Raw genomic sequence first — 18,062 nt, forward strand, 5'->3', positions numbered from 1 at the left:
ATTCGAATACAAGTATCTCTAACACGAACTTTAAAAGTTTCGAGTTTAGAAACTTACATACAAAAGTTAGTTATACAGTGCCAAAGTTAGGCTAAGTAAATGATAGAATAGTACAGTTCAGTTTGTCGAATACTGCAGCATCTTGAACTTTAAGCTAAGCTTTGCCAAAGCTTTGTTTGCAAACAGATATTGCATGACCAGCAAATTCACGCGAATCCAGTCCTTATTACACACCTAATTCAAATATCTGTACATTTTAGAGAAAAATAAATAATGACCTTAGTCGTTGTCTCATAAAAATAAAATAAAAAGATCAAACGCCAAAACCAGTTTTCCTAGTTGCGTGCTTCGCGCAAATTTTTGCTTTCCGTTTATCTTTACTATCGATTTCCTGTAATGTTTCCTTCGGCCTGAATACATGGCAAAGTCCAGCACGAACGTGATTTTAAACAGTTCTGTAAACAAGGTCGGCCATCTTGGATTTCAGCTTCTAGGTATTGGCCTTTAAAAAAACCGGCCAAGTGCGAGGATTCCGTACAAACCTGTAGGTATATAAGTAAAAGTTCACCCATCACGACAATCGAGTCATGTCAATTATTTAAAATATTTTTATTATATGATGTAACTAAATATAAACGTTTTTCGCAAATTTTCTTTTATCTGTGCTATGAGACGTTGCTTCGTATCAAATTTCAAGATTCTGAGTTTACAGGAAGTACCCTGTAGGTTTTGATTCCCTTGCGAGTGTCGAAAATTTGCGGAAAGTTGCGATTGGCTTAGAAGTTAGATTTTTTCACAGCTCCAAGGGACAGTAGACCTGAGTATTTGATATAAATTCCAACTTGATACCTCCACGCGTTTCTGAGAAAAAGGGTCTTGACAGATAGACAGACTGACGGACGGACAACAAAGTAATCCTATAAGGGTTCCGTTTTTTCCTTTCGAGGTACGGAACTCTAAAAAATACGCAGATAAAGTTTAAGCGCTTTAAAACTCCTCTGTTCCTGTAAGACACGCAGGCTTATATAGGTTTTATTTTATAACAGGAAAGTATACAAGTTTAAGAAATTCTATTGTCTATATATGGCAATGTGACGATCATCTATCAAATACTTACTATAAACAATGTCATTAATTTCCTATGTTTGTTTGCTGTCAGTTTATTACAGATATGAGGTTCCCATTCATTTTGTACAAACACAATATCCATTACTGGACCGCATGTCATATTTATGCCAATAGCAATGCATTCAATAATTGTATATAACCGTAAAAATTAACGCTTTGTAGCATTATATCGGTAAATAACTAAATATTTTAATTTTTCGCCAATATACCGTGACTCATTAATTTTCGACTGTCAAAAACACGCAATGATATTTTATATGTATGAAAACGGTTTAACCCGTTTCGAAATGGCAGGAAAAAATAATTTGCATATTAATTGTTCGTTATTTTTCAATAGTTATTAACCGAACGGAATTGACGTAAACGATTTTAGTCGCCGTGATCAGAAAGGGTGTATAAGGTTTATGTGTTTGTGTGTGTTATGTCATTTTTCTTTCGCGTCGTAAAATTGCAGTTGTATTTTCCTCGCAATGCTAACAATATGGGTAAAGAACCTGCAAAATCGTGTCCTACATTTACATTTGAAAAGGTATCTTGAAAAAATGACGTCTTTGCTTTTAAAATATGGCGCCCTCTGTGCAAATAAAATGTTATGATACATCGGTTCCAGCCTAGATGTTCAATAATAACAAAAACTGTTTAATATTTATTTTCTACTAGTATTTCAAATAACTGTATTTCATTGATTAAAATCGTACCTAATCAGAAGACTTTTCTGTAGGTATTGAAATAAAAAATGTTAGTTTTCCGCAAACCCACGCGCTTAAAACTCAAAAGACGTCTGATTGATCAAACATGGCGTCTTGGGAAGTGCAGGAATTCGCGGCGGCAGCGGGAGGGCGGCGAGGGTGCGCGGGGGGGTGACCTTCGCGCTTGATGCAATGTCGCAGTGTCATTGACCACGGCGAGGCGCAAGCAGCCCCGCGCGCTGTCTATCGCCCCTCCGCCCGCTCCGTATGCAATTACCTACAAATTCGTATATTAGAGCTGACGTCTGTCATTCGATTTCGACTCGAAACCAAAAACAATCTAATAGGTGTACACGTTTTAATTGTGTTAGAGCATTCCATTTTCAAATTCACTAGTCTTTTGTTTGTTATTTATAACTTCTAAATTCAAATTGGGCGCTGCGTAGCTAAACGTCGTTTTGGACGTAACGCGAAATAGGTTAGGTTAGGTTAGTTCTTGTCTCGATAAGCTCAGCCAATATTCATGTTGCAACATGTTATCTCGAATATTTACACAAATTTACAAAGTAGTCAGTTAAATATCATTGCGCCGACCGATATGACTTTTTGACAAAAACATAGGTATCAATAGGAATTTTCCTTTCAAATAATTATGTTTTATCGTGTTTATCGACAATGAAATGTTAAATTTCTAGTAGGCGGAATATCTTTGCTAAAATTAAACTATCCTTATACCTGTATCAATAAAGACTTTTTCAACCTTTTGCGTGGCTATTTGTCAGTTTTCTTAGTGTTACGCTTCAAAACACCTACACCAATAATATAGGTATGATACCTACTTATTTAATATTGCACACAGAAACTGTAATCGATAGTGTTATTTTGTTAGTTGCGAGTGTTTACGTAAAACGGGGTATTCGAACTCGGCTCACCTTCGTTGTCCGAAACGCGGGTCGCGATGTCGATTAAAATAGTCGATAGGTGGCTTGACAAACAGTAGAAAAGTCAAACGTACAGAGATAAACGAAATAACATCATATCGTCTACTCGGAACTTGGTGCAAAAAATTTAAGGGTTGAAAAACCTCTCAGCCACAATAAAATCATTTTCGCTAAAAATACTGATATCCGAGCGGGTAAAGTAAAAAACTTGTCATGCTAGACGTACACCAGCAAGCCAAAATATCAGTAGAACAAGGCGTGAAATTCAAAATTGGAAGATCGAACTACCACATGTTTCTACCAAGAAAGGTGGCTGCTCAGAGATAATTAACATTATAAATATCGCTATGACTAAACTTTCATCATATCATATTAATAATCTCATAATAAATAAAACAAAAAAAACCTCATTACTTTTAAGCACTTTAAAATACGTAATACCTATCTGTTCTTAACTTGGCGACATCCATTTTGCAAATAACTTTTTTTTAAACCGGAATCCAGAGTCAACGGCAGGTGATCATTCAGCGAAGCTCGTCAGTTGAAATAATGATGAATTGCCAATTCACGTTACCTGTACCTACTCATAAAACTAGAAATAAAATTACGTTGGTCGTTGTTATGAACTTTCCAGCACTAGGTATCTCGTATTTTATTTAGAGTAGCGTACAAGCATAACGATTACTGCACGTAGTCATATCTCATCGTGAAACGTGAGAAAGTTAAAAGTAGGAACTTGACCGCTACTGTACCTTGCGACATTTTTAACCGATAACCCCGGGGTCCCCGGGGCTATCATACACAATATTTTTGTATGATAGTGCAAATAAGCGGCCGGATGCAGTTTATCACTCTTTATTTAGGCGAAGTGGTTGTGCGAGGTCAGGTTCGCGAGCAAAGCTGAGCTGAGCTTCCAAATACGCTCCTTATTTTAACCCTAAGGTCAAGTTACAATAGTCGAGTATAACGTTTTACTACAGCGCACAGTTAACTTTTATTCCATCGCTTCGGGATTTTTTTTTTTTTTTTTATAAGACACACCAACAGTACATAAACAAAGCTAGCAAAGTAACAAGTATAGTGGCCACGTATAATATCTATGCACCAATAACAGGTGTGCAACAACACTCAAACAGTTCGAGGCTTTTTACACTACATTATTAACTACAACTATACATTCATAGATTAAGTGATTGAAACATGCATAGGAAAATACTTTTTTTTTTTAATTACTGATACTGTTCGGGTAACTTCGATTCTAGAAGCGAGTGGTTTACATTCTATAAACTTTCTCAGGTTTGCTTTATTATGATCTTTAAATGCAGCGAAAATACTTCGATTTTTGACTCAAACATAAATAATTGCTATGATATAATATGATTTTTACACAAAGTAATTCGTTTCGACAAATTATATAGTTTGTACAGCCGTGGATTTTGCGAACGCCATTTTAAAGTCATTGTCACGGACACGGATGCGGAACACGCTGTGCACACAGAAGTTCTTTATAGTGAGTAAAATTTAAATTCGGTGAGTTTAGTAGTAAGTCAAAGAAAGAATACTTCCTAGGTTATAAAAATATATAATTCGAAATAACCAACTTATTCATCGTCTTCATAAATTTGTCCCGGTGGTTTTGGGTTTTTTTTTGTACTACGTCGGTGGCAAACAAGCATACGGCCTGCCTGATGGTAAGCAGTCTCCGTAGCCTATGTACACCTGCAACTCCAGAGGAGTTACATGCGCGTTGCCGACCCTAACCCCACCCCCCTCGTACTGTTTTTTTTACCCTCGTACTGTGATTACTGTTTAAAAACCGGAGAAGTACGAGTCGGACTCGCCCACCGAGGGTTCCGTACTTTTTAGTATTTGTTGTTATAGCGGCAACAGCAATACATCATCTGTGAAAATTTCAACTGCCTAGCTATCACGGTTTATGAGATACAGCCTGGCGACAGACGGACGGACGGACAGCGGAGTCTTAGTAATAGGGTCCCGTTTTATCCTTTAGGTACGGAACCCTAATAAAAATATCGAAACAAAACAACAGTGTATAATTTGAAATAACTCCATCAAACTATATTGCAAGAAAGAAAAAGACAATACTTACGTCATCTCAAAGTCATTTTGTAAAATCGATCAAAATATATTAGTCAATAAGTATTATCCCACTATACCTATATTCAATGACGGGTAATTGTTTGAATCTTGTACATATCCGAGAGTTATTCGGTACGCGGATATGGACGATTTGATGCGGTTCAGAATTCCGTCGAAGGTTCTCAATACACGGTAGGAGTGCATAGTCTGCCGAATAAATCAATAATAAATAATGTAACAACTGCGTGGAAGTGGTTAAAATTATATCATTTTAATAATTTCCTACGTGATTGCTTAATTATATAATCATTAATGTAATGCAATCTGCAAAAATTTTATGATTTCCGTAAACTTTATAACCTAAAATTATTTCAGATATATGGCATCAGACAAACCCACGATAAAGATTATACAGAAGCCTCGCTATCAGTCGTTGCAGAAGGTTAGACACACATTGCAAAACAACCTTCTGTGGTAGCCGTAAGCAAACGCTTTATTTGTGCAACTGTTTTGCCGCCATAACACCGCGGCGCGCATACGTTATCGTCCGATTAAAAACTACAGAATGTCTATGGTGCTTATTTATCGTTTTAAATTTGATGCACACCGTGAAATTATTGACGCAACAACTTAACTTTGTAATAAAAATAAACTTAAGATTAAAAAAAAATTGTGAGTGTTTTTTGCGTTTGATAGTATAGTAATCTCTAGAAAACGAGACAAGTAATAGATCCCGACTTGAAGTCATGCATTCGTCATATTTGCAAAGAAAAACACTGTTTATTAAAACAACTCTGACAACTTTAGACATGCTTCTTAACTAAGCGTTTAAGAATGAAACCAGTGCATTAAATGGTGCTTCAAAAACAAAATGCAAATGTGCGTTTAACAATCCAAATGCATTGGAACGGAAACGCTGGATTGTAAAGGTCACAGGCCCACGGCTATGACATCACCGAACGTTGCCTATGCAGCGAACAACTGTTTTGAAGACCACCTCGTTGGAGTAACAAGCACAGCACTAGCATCTTAATAGACATTGTCCCAATCGCCCGCGTTTAAAAAAAAAGTCAAATTGGTCATGGCTCAAAAACGCCATTTACGTCAGTATTCATGGTGGCAATTTTTTAAAATATAGACGCGTACGGTTGTCCTCCCATAGATCACCTGAATTTCGCGCCGTTTTCTACTGGCAAAATGGGTATACTATAGATACAAGATTTTTAATAAGTACTAAATATATTCTGGCGCCGAGATATAGTTTGTTAATTTTATCAAAACATTCACGAGTTTAGATAACATGATCTAATTTATCTCACTATTGTCTATGAGGTATACGCGTTACTATAAACATTATACGATGCCCAAAACGATGACAACTTCCTATTTCTTGAATAGAACTTCAAAACAGCTTTTTATTATTGTGCTCATTCATTTTGTCTTGCATTTAATGTCTTCGTTATTATATATGGTCCTAAATTAGAACATAACCCTCTTTGTCTATGACCCAGACTCGCAGTGGAGCGAATCATTCGATCCTCCATCAACAGTTTTAGAATCGATGTCGGAACAACACGTCCCAGTTTCCAGTCCCCGTGACGTCATCGCACCTTTAACAGATTGTATAACATACAGAAAAGCTAAAATACAAGTGTACGGTATGATAACAATGATTTATAATAGATAAGTCAGATTGCGTCAAGCGCGCCTTGACCCCAATGCGGTTGCCTGTCACCAATACAGTCTGTACCTAGGAAACATAGCATTAACCTCGTGCAAATAAAAAAAACCGGCTGAAGAGAAGGCATAGATCTAATACTTTTTTAACATGCGAATTTCTTAATTGCTCACGACGGAAGTCTGTTTGAGGCACAGAAAAAACTTGTTATTATTAGAATTCTTTGATGACGAATACACTTGTTTGTTACACGTTTTCGGCGTTAGGGCGCGTACACACGGAAAAATTCCACCTTCAAAAATTAAGAACTTAGAAGCTTGTTATTGTGAATTTTAGTGCGAATGTGAATTTTTATGAGTAATTTCGGTAAACACAATTATATTGATTTTTAATATTTTATCCTCAAAGTATCAACTTGAATAAATAAACGAGCAGTGCTGATAAATGCGTCAACGCATCCTTTGACGGATATTACGGAAATAACCACAAATAAGTAGGCCGACGGAGCATTCGACATAATATTGTACCTATACATAGGTCATACACTCCGGAAAGTTAAGAATGAACTTTATATTAACTCATTAAGCGCTATATTTGTTTATTTTACCACTTTTAATCAAACAAACACGCCACAAATTGGAATTACTAATGACTAGGTCTAGGTACATGATGTGTTACATTCCTTCTCTTGAAACTGATGTCATATTAAAACTCAATGCTCAATCTTATTTATTGCATTAAAAATACTGGCATACATTTTTTTCAAGTCCGTTGGCAGAAAAAAATAGATTAGCGCTAGTGTGGCCGCCATCTTGCAAATCATCTACGCGTATTTTCGCACTTTTATCGGAGGTCGTTCACCCGGAGGCACGTGTTACCGTAACAAGAATAATAACGTTGCGTAACGCATATGACAATTGTATCTTCAACTTTCCGTTTCGTATGTTCAATCACCACAAATCCTTGGCTCCGTAACTTTGTTTGGACTAGTTAGGAGAACATATCAAATGTCTCCGGCAGATGCCCTTGAGCCCGGCTTATATTCTTAGCTCTGCGTTTTACAAATATAATTACATGGGTGTCGTTCTTTATTCTTCCTGAATGCTGTATTGAAATACAGCATTCAGGAATTTTATAATCATCTGGGAGTCTTCGAATCGGTTGCACCAAACCGTCTATCTTCGTTTAAACGCGAATTATTGTATGGGAAGTTTCATAATTTATTCAGGAATAAATGTGATCAAGATTTATGGTGCAACAGGCCCTAACTATAATAGGTTATCAGTAGCATAGATAAGTAAATAGAAATCCATTTCAATTGAAAATTCAACTGACAATATTGTTGTAAGATTTATTCGAAAATTTTCCTTGTCCAATACCGCCTTTATGACGTTATGCAGTTTCGGTCGAGTCAAAGTATCCGGTCTGTCAATGTCAATGAAGAGTCGCCGAAAAAACTGCCTGAATGTACATCATTGTTCATTGTATATTGTAGATGTGGCATCTTCCCTGAACAGCGCTTTCGCGTTCCGCAGTCCCACACAGGGTTTGTGGGGCAACCCATATACAGGCTACGCGCAACCGGTTCCCCCTCCTCCCGCTCGCATACTTGCATCCGGGAATAAAACAACCCGCTTGGAACAGGAATACCCACCCTAACTCCTGGGTAATAAAGCTGCATCGTTTACTAGTTGTTTCTTTTTGCGATAGCTTCGCAAAGTTATATTTACGCTCGGGTGCTGCGTTGCTGAGCCACTTACGAGTTTTCTTCCTTGCCGTTGGGTTTAACAGTTGCTCCCGCGGCTGTTCGTGAAACTTTGCTGGCTAGTTAGCTCTGGGTTCTAAGACCGTAGGGTGGTAGCCTTGATCTTGAAGTTATATATAGAACGCGCTTTTTTTTGGTTCTCAGGCTTTCAGACGGGAACGGTTCATGTTAATACTGTTATAATGGTTTTAATAGACGTTAGTGATTGCTAATTATAGATCGGACTGACACAAAAACTGGGCTCAGTCAGTTTCACTAGAAACCAGCGTGCTTTGTTGGACGCTGAGGTATATTTTTTATTTAAGAAAGAAGAAAGAAAGAAATGACATTTATTCCATAAAGCACACATACACAGGACAAGAAGATGAAAAAAATAAGATAGAAAGAACAACAAAACAAAAAAAAAAAAAAAAAAAAACAACAGATATAAAATTAAATTATGTACACATTAAAATCCGAAAATTACACACTTGGGTCCAGCAATGTGTGCAGTAGGGAAAAGGCCCTGTCTCAGCATATTGTTGCTATTCGCAAACGAGGCAAATTGCAACGCTGTTATTCTGCCAAGGCCTTGGGGAGTGACATATAAATATTAATAAATAGGTTAATATAGTAATATAAAAAGGTATTTAAAAAAAAAAAAAAAGAACTAATAATATAGTAAAATTATAGTATAGTATATAGTATAGTATAGTGAAGATTAAATTAAATTAAAATATTAAATATTCATGCCAATAACAATTTATACCAATTTATACCTCTAAAATAATAACAATAATTAATGTGCAGCGGGTCCAGATTTAATTTGAAAGTGCAAAAGAAATTCACGCAGTTTCCGTTTGAAACCGAAATTGGAACCACAGTTTCTAATAGGCGGCGGCAAGTCGTTCCAGCACTTGGTAGCTTGGAACCGGAAGCTGCCACGGAATGCAGCACATTTATATTTAGGGGTGATAAGCGGCTTCAGGTTAGCGATATTACGTTCTGTCCGCCTTTGTTGCCGCCAGATTAATTTTTCCGAAAGATAGGACGGCTTTCCGTATTTAATTACACCAAACAGAAGAGACGCTAAGTGAAGGTGTTGCCTATGTTCCATCTTAAGCATCCTTGCATTGGATAGGTAAGGTGAAACCGATGTTCGAGGGGGAATGTTAAAACAATAACGGGCACAGGCATTTTGAACCCTTTGGATCAGCTTTTGAGTTTTCTTGTACAAACACGGGCCTATAACCGTGTCACAGTAATTCAATTTAGACAGTACAAGAGCTTCACAAAGTTTTATTCTCATGTCTACAGAAATGAATTGACGCATTCCGTAAAGCACTTTCAGCCTATAGAAACAGTTGCGGACCGTGTCAATAACGTGTTCCTCGAAACGAAGGTGACAATCCATTAAAATACCAAGATTACGAGCTTTATATACTCGCTCAATTGGGATACCAGCAATTTGAATGTTATCATCACACTGCATAAAGCCAGAAATTTGTTTTTTACTTCCAATTAGTATTTAATGAACACTTGTTTTATGGTATCTTGAGATCTAAAACCTTTTGTTAGGCATCTTTAGCCTCCTTAATGTCACAGGCTTATCTATACTAATTTCTTTTTCTTCCTAAATGGTAGCGTATATAAGTAGTTACTAAGAGAATTGAAGAAAACGGCGTTTACAATCTATAATTAGCTCAGAGTTGGGAGGGGTGCAGGGCAAAGAATTGTAGTGTTCATCTGGAGATTCAGTAAGAAACATTCGCACACTTTGCATCCATTTTCAAGCAGCCACAAAATACTTTTCCTCCAAAGGCCTGTAACCAGATTCCTCTCCATAAGGGCTTGTGCACAAACCACGCGAGGTTTATTCGACTACTTTTTATATATACATCTACAACATACTTTATCTTAGTTTCGTTCACTATAAAAAATACACGTGAGGTCTCCTTATACCCCCCCTCCCCCCACGTGATCTGTCGTGATTTTTTCGTGACCCCCCCCCCCCCTCCCCCCATATCGAACCTCGCGTGATTTGTGCACAAGCTCTAAGTAGTAGAACTTGTAGAAAATAAGACATTCCTCAGTCGGATTAGTTTGCTAGTATCTATTCCTATTCGTTTCCGAACCTGTTTATCTGGAAGATAACTAACTACTCGTACCCAATTCCACTTGCGTCAGTAAGTATCCAAACATGACTCCAATGGTGCATTATCTGACATTATCAGTTTGCCGAAATTTTATCGTATATTTTCGCAAAAGATTTAGTTTGTTGATAAAAATTCCACAGCAACAGTCGGTAACGATTAAATATAGTTTTATCTGTGACATGGCGGAAACGATAATGTTTTATGCGCTTTATCAATTTCCTGGCTCGTGAATGAAAGTAATGTAATTCCAATGAATAACTCTAGCATCAATATGTAGAATGTTTGTGGCAAAATGAAAACTTCACTGCTTGCGTGTTCCTGGTGTTAAACTTTTTTTAATAGCCAGCAATCTCTTAATAATAGAATAAATTAATAGTTTAAAAAACACTAGAAAAACACGCTTTCGTGTTCAAAGTGCAAACACGGCTATGATACGATATTCCGTCATGGAATGCCAGTGCCTATCTTCCGGCTTCATCATCAGACCTTGAAACCTAATCGTGGTCAAAGTTCATTACAAGACTTTTCTAACAAATCCAAACACAGCTGTGATACGATGTTCCATCATGAAGTTCCAGTTCATATCTCCGGACTCCATCATCAGATCAGTTCGACAGTACCATATTATTGTATTGTCATCAGAACTACATACAGCTGCCAATTTTCATGAGGCTACGATCCTTGGAAGATGGTTAAATTAGTTACCTTAGATTCCATTACATAGTTACATACAGGTCGACCTAATAAAAGCGTGTTAAAAATCTACGTGGCCTGAAACACGGCATTTGTTTATTCCAATTTCAAACAGACTATTTTTCTTTAAAAAAAATGGAAATACCATAAAGCTATTACGTTTTCAACATTCTAGTGTCTTTGGCAGCATTCAATAGAATTGTAAAATTCCGTGTGGATCAAAATAATCCATAATTTCCAAGTAAAACTGTCGTACAAAGAAGTGTAAACTTAGGCAATAATCGTGACGGATCCCACATCCTTAGATTCCGTCCTGCGTGACCGGAAAGGTGCGCGAGTGTGCGGCGCAGCCATTGACCAGGAAATGGCGCCGACGGCTGACCTTCGGCGCGCCGTTTCGCTTTCTGTGGCATGGCACTTTCGCGCGTTAGATGCGTTTAGCATGAGGCGTTTTTCGAACGCTTAACTTCATTACTTTGTACATGGTAGTTAGTGTGTAGAGCCCTTTAATTTTTTTTTAATGAATATCTCAAACTAATTAGAATGAGGATGTTATTAATTCAATTTACCTATAATCAACAAACGGTCACACGACTGCAATATTTTCGCAAATACATTGATAACCTTAATACCTAACCAAATAACTTACATAACGTCTCTTATCTCGCGTTATCAACAAAAATGTTTATAAATTAGACCGAGTCACCTTGGCTGAGTGCATCCGAAACTCAGTCTCCGGTGATTCGTGAATTGATCACATTAAAAAAACACAACAAAATAATTTAAGTTATATTTGAATGCAAAATATTAAACGTGTTTATTGATTTCGAGCTAGTATATACGAGGAGATATGTTTTAGTTTTATTTATTTTATTGGACCGGCTTTATGTGTTATAAAATAAATGTGATATTTTTAAGCTGCATAGATGTTTCGAGAAATCGTAGGCGTTTTACATCCGAAAATGTAATTAATCCGGATGTAAAACAAAAGCCGAGAGATTCGTAGAAACAGTTTAATTTCGTTATTAGCTTCCAGATATTTTTATAATCCCCTTTAAAAATATATATGAATACAAATAGAGACAAGCTTTTAGGGAGAATTTCTGTTATTTTTTTTAGGGTTTCATAGTGACCTAGAAACCCTTATAGTTTCTCAATGTCCGTCTGTCCGTCTGTCCGCGGTGGTTGGTGATCGTTAGTGCTAGAAAGCTACAATTTGGCATGACAGAACAGTAAAATAAAAAGTACAAAATTTATTTTTTTGGCTTTTACCCAATAGTGTGGGGTATCGTTGGATGGGTCTTCCAAAACGAATATGGGTCTCCAAAACATTTTCGATAAATATTTTCGGAAATAGTCGCTCCGAAAGAAAAGAATATGTGTCCCCTCCCCTCTAACTTTTGAACCATGGGTCTAAATATGAAAATAATCGTGAAATTAGCTTACTTTCAATGAAAACTATAGCGAACATGATCGGTCTAGACGTGTTTGAATTGTTGCAAAAAATCTTCTTTTCTTAGTTAAAAGACGTACAAAGCGCTGAGAAGGTACTCCCTCATGCTTGATATCTACCCACATGATACTTACTAATTAATTATCCCTATTTGGCCTGTTCTGACTTAATGGTAACTACGAAACTCTAACACTGAGCATGGCCCGACATGCTCTTGGCGGATTTATTTATTCTGTTTTTATTTGGTTGTAGTAGGCCTTTTTTATGAGAAAGAACGTTTTCCAAATTTAAATTTAAAACCCGCGCATCGAATCGAATACAGATTGCACAAGTGGTTCTAGAGCTGCACCGGAAAAATCGCGATTAAAATATAAACCAGCGGAACGGAACGTAACTGTTTAAATTTGGAATTCATCCACGCATCGCGCAACGTGTTAAGTAAGGTCAGCGCAGCGCCCTGTTACGTAACATGATAACAGAGGGCGACTCTGTATTGGGGTCACGTGCACCGGACGCTGTCACGCGATTGTGACCATAGACAACTTTTTTTATAGGCACCCATGGACCAATGCTTTTTGTGCGAATCCGTTGTCAATACAATTTTATAAATTTAGCAACAAAACATGCTCATAAATTAAATACCACAGCATTAAATGCAAACAAACAGAATATTCAATAGATTCAAAAAGCCGCAGGAACTTAACCAAGTCAATACCAATAACTTCAGTGTCACATTCATTACACGAAAATGAACCTTACGTAGACCTTACTAGGTTTAAAATCAACTAGTTATGTCGTATTAGCTTCCTCGTTGGCAATCTGTAAGTTGGGCCAGCTAACTGGGACGGAAGGAGGCATCTTACTTGAAGTTTGCGATCTAACTTGCCGGCCTACTTGGCCGAACAGACACTAATGTAGGTGCACACGAGAATCCCGACAGAAAACGGAATGTATTCGTATGACAAAATGTCTTATAATATAAGATCGAGATGTTAATGAAATTGTTCTTGGTTTTCGCGAAAATAGACTCGCTAGATGCAGGCAGCAAATAATTTTACACACTTTCTGCATCTGTATCCCTAGTGTAAATTTATTCGATGGTACACGTGACGTACGCGTTTGCGTTAAAGTCTAATTTTGTATAAGATTTTGTGTCCAATACGTTCCGCTTGGCGCGCCGTTTTTAAATCCCATACGAAATGGGACTTAACGCAAACGCGTACGTCACGTCACGCTGTCGACTAAATTTACACTAGGGACTCGACCATGATACTATAATACTTTGAACTGTCGCATCAAACTCTTTCTAATAATCGCAGGAAAGTACTTAGACGAAGTAGACGCATACTCGTAGCTAGGTAAACTTTTTTTGACAAATGTTCTAATGCTTGCGAAAAACAAATGCCGTCTTGCGTATACGCTTACCACAAGATCTAGTAACACGACTACGTAGACCGGAATCAACCCAATATACCCTAGGTTTCTATATTGTTTCATGTAGACCATCATGACTAAATGGGTGTTTTGTTTCCAGCGGGCGCCGTGAGTGAACGTGACGCCTACGGCTATGGGTACGGCGGCGGCGGGAGCTCACACCACTTCGCCGCGCCCGCGCCGCCGCCCCTCCCCGAACACGACCTGCCCTACTCCGTGTTCGACTTCGGCGACTACCAGCGGCACCACCACCACAACAAACTCAAGCCCAAGAAGAGGCCGCGCGCCGACGCGCCCCCCACCCCCGGCGTGAAGCGCAAGAGTCGGGAGGGCTCCACAACTTACCTCTGGGAGTTTCTGCTCAAACTCCTGCAGGACCGCGAGTATTGCCCGCGCTATATCAAATGGACGAACCGCGAGAAGGGAGTCTTCAAGCTCGTCGACTCCAAGGCCGTGTCTCGCCTCTGGGGTCTTCACAAGAACAAGCCAGACATGAACTACGAGACGATGGGCCGCGCCCTGCGGTACTACTACCAGCGGGGCATCCTCGCCAAGGTGGACGGCCAGCGCCTCGTCTACCAGTTCGTCGACGTCCCCAAGGACATCGTGGAGATCGACTGCTCGTTGGCTTAGAGTGTGAATCTCCCAGTGACAGGACACTGCGTTCGAACGTTTCACTTAAACATTGATTCACTTTAGTAAATTTGTCTATTTTCATCAACGCGTTATAATCGCTTAAGAGTGTTTTCGTGATTAATCTACGTGGATAAACTAAATTTTTAAAATAAAATAATGTCGTTGAATTTAATATTTATACAAAAATAGGTATGGGGAGACGAAAATGATTGCTCAAATGTTTATATATATTTAGGGGATTCACAGAGAAGTACTAAATTTGCTACGCGAGGATGGAGCGATTTTTGTATAATGTTGAAACGAATTTTTAAATGTTTAAAGACGTTTCTGTACATATATATTCCTATAGTCGTCGGCCGGCGCGGGCCGGCCCGAGTCGAGAACCGAACTGCCGAGGTACCTCATGCAGACTACGCAAACTATACTTCATAACTTTATACACTTCATATTGAAACTACAGTAAGAACCTTATTAATAGTCTTTTAAGAGTTTATAATAAAGAAATATTTACGTGAACTTGGATGTTTACTATAGTGACAAAAATATCATATTATATTACCTTCTTCTCAGATGATGTAAGTATATCTTGGTGCTTCACGCATTAACGGTTAACTGTGACTTCATAGGAGCTGTCGCTCGCATATTCTCGTTATATAAATAATTATATGTTATGAATGAAGGACATTTTAATAGTTAACTTAATTCGTGAGCTGAGTTTAGTTCTTGGCCGCCAGAGGGCGCCTCAACGAACACTACGACAGAACTGATAACTACTGCCAACTTCTGTTTAAACCTGATGTTTTAATTAAGGAATGATATTTTGTGCGTTAATTGTGTTAATTATTTTAAATAGTGTTTTTAAGTGAACTTGCTCTAGTTTATGTATGTTTATTTAATAATTATATTAAATACGATTTAAGGGGGCGTCGTGCGTCAACACATTTAAGTACATATCAATATTTAAACCCGTTGCCCGCCAACTGCATATCAGAAACCCTCACGCAGACAGATGTAAGTCTCAAATGACATAAAAGTATTCTCTTACGTCATTTTAGACTTGCAAACACGCGGCGCGACGCCCCCATTTTTTGTTACCTGAATTAAATATTAATAATTAATTACGATTTGTGGTCCAATGTTATAGAAAACATGATAATTTTTAACTAGATAGTTTTAAAAAGTGTAGTCTAGATATCTTTATTTTCGTACAACTCTCATACTATCAAGTAAACTAAATGACCGTGAAGTGAGCGGAGTTCTCTGCGCTGTGATTGGTTAATAAACTCGCTCTCTGATTGGCTGGGAGACCGGAGTGCCTCTGGTGAGCCCTCGGTTGGTCCCCTGGCCGTCATTAGTTTGCCAATACCGTGTTAATATTTTCACACGGTCCGTATAGGATTGTTAGAAAGAATAGGAAGTGTCCATTATGTCGCACGGAGCTCGCACTGCGCCACTAAGTTTTCCGATGTTATCATGTAATTTTTATATTATATTCAAAATAATTATATCAATTATGTAGTGGTAAGGATGTTGTAGTGTTGTGGGAGGTGCGCGCTCCGCCGGGCTGGCCTTAAGGCAGTTGAAGGTGCTATGTGGGGACCGCAGGATCTCTTCATTCGAAATTAATATATAACAGACCAATCCAGACTATGCAGGTATATATATACACCCAGTGTGCTAAGTATAAATTCTATTAAAGATCTCAGTGTCCAATTCTTCGAACAAATCCAGTGTCCCTTGTGATTAAATTTTATATATACCTTGAAATGTGGATTTAATCGTATTTTTGTATAGCTAGGATTCAAAATTTACTTTTCAGCAGTTGTAATGCTTTTGTAAATATAATTAATAGATTAACTTATTTATTTCTTGGATAAATGATACGTGTACCTTGCGATGGTCGGGTTCGCGTTTGCTATTAGCGCTCTCTAGCGTCACGCGAACCTCACCAACGCTCCATGTTTTACTTTTTAGGGAATTTCGTTCTTTAGATTAGAAATTTTATTGTAAATGGATAATTGTAATTAAATTATAAATGTAATGATTGGACCACGTGATGGAATGTGAGCTCTCAGGACCGATAGGCTCTGCGTTAGACGGTTACCGGTTACCGGAATGTTTGAGCAAGCATTTAAAACGATGCTCTGTCGTATCTATAGTCGAATTGATGTTGTTAAAAAAATCAAAGTTTAATAAAATAATGTACTTATCAGTGTAAATTTTATGAGCACCTCGAAAATCGAGCCTAGTCGTAGAATTTTAAAAATTATTTGTAATTGGAAGCCATATTGGTATGAGGTTTTCGAGATTAAAAAAAACGCACACGGCCGTTGGCTGGCAGAGAATCAGGGGGGCGGAAGGTTAGTGACTCGAATTAAGATTGGCGTGTGCTGGCGGACAGATTTGCCATACTCCCTACTGAGTGTCCTGGGCTGAATGGCAACATTCCTTCGCCCGTTTCAAAAATGAGACCTGAAAAAATGTTGCCACAATTTTACTACTACAGTCTTAAACGGTTCGCGCGTTTTTAAAGGCAGTATGGCTTAGTGCTTTAGCCTATCCATATAGACAAAAAAAAAAAAGGTCGGTGATTTTATGTCAAGTACGTCTTACCTAAAAAACGTAATAATATATGGTGAGTTTGAACAAAATATATCAATTATGTAAATAGTTTTCGGATGAATTCGGTAGTGTTCGAGAGTATAGGAAAATTGGTCCGTCGAGTACCGCGGCACGCACTGAAGTTTTATGACGTTTTCAATATTCAATATATGTACGTACTCAATTGTTAAATTAAATTAAATATAAATTAATGTCGTATTTAAAGAAATTTTAGAGAATTTGATTCCTTCGGGATTTTTAATGTTTCCGTGTGGCTGGAACTTCTACCCCCACCCGATCGTTCGTGGCGCTCCGAGAGCAACTGCGCGACTGGCGCAGGCACTAGTTTATAATCAGTTAAAAGTCCGTTACGTTAATATAGTTATAAAAGATAATTTAGTTGTTATTCTCTACAAATACTGTATTTTCTGCCCGATAGTTAAGTTATTTTTCTATGTATAGTTAGTTATAAGTGTAAATGATTTAGCACTTAAACTTGATGCATGATGATACAGTTAATAAAATATCCACTATAAAAAAATGCTGGTTTTCCTCGACAACCCTTTAGGAACCCCTATCAACACACGCACAGACACTTGCGATTATATATACTATACACAAGAAGTAAAGTAAAAGAATCATTATATTTAATTATAATATTAAATATTTTTGGGACAATCTCACACAGATCGACCCAGCCACAAACTATGCAAAGATTGAACTATATGGGTGCTAGGCGGCTTACTAATTCTTTAGATAAATACATACTTGGACACATAGAACATAGAGATCATTCAGGAACAAATATT

General features: G+C 37.7%; 1 protein-coding gene across 12 annotated transcripts in view; it reads left to right on the forward strand.

Moving 5' to 3' along the window:
* Positions 1 to 17,794, forward strand: part of LOC133528887 (ecdysone-induced protein 74EF) — a 309,196-nt gene extending 291,402 nt beyond the window's left edge. For all 12 annotated transcript variants that reach the window (XM_061866412.1, XM_061866427.1, XM_061866468.1 and 9 more), the window contains one exon: positions 14,117 to 17,794. In XM_061866412.1, the coding sequence (XP_061722396.1) occupies positions 14,117 to 14,649 (533 nt within the window). In that variant the 3' untranslated portion in view covers positions 14,650 to 17,794. The remainder of the gene's footprint in view (positions 1 to 14,116) is intronic.
* The last annotated feature ends 268 nt before the right edge of the window (positions 17,795 to 18,062 follow it).

This window comes from Cydia pomonella, chromosome 1 (genome assembly GCF_033807575.1).
Source record: "Cydia pomonella isolate Wapato2018A chromosome 1, ilCydPomo1, whole genome shotgun sequence".
Classification (NCBI taxonomy): Eukaryota; Metazoa; Arthropoda; class Insecta; order Lepidoptera; family Tortricidae; genus Cydia; species Cydia pomonella.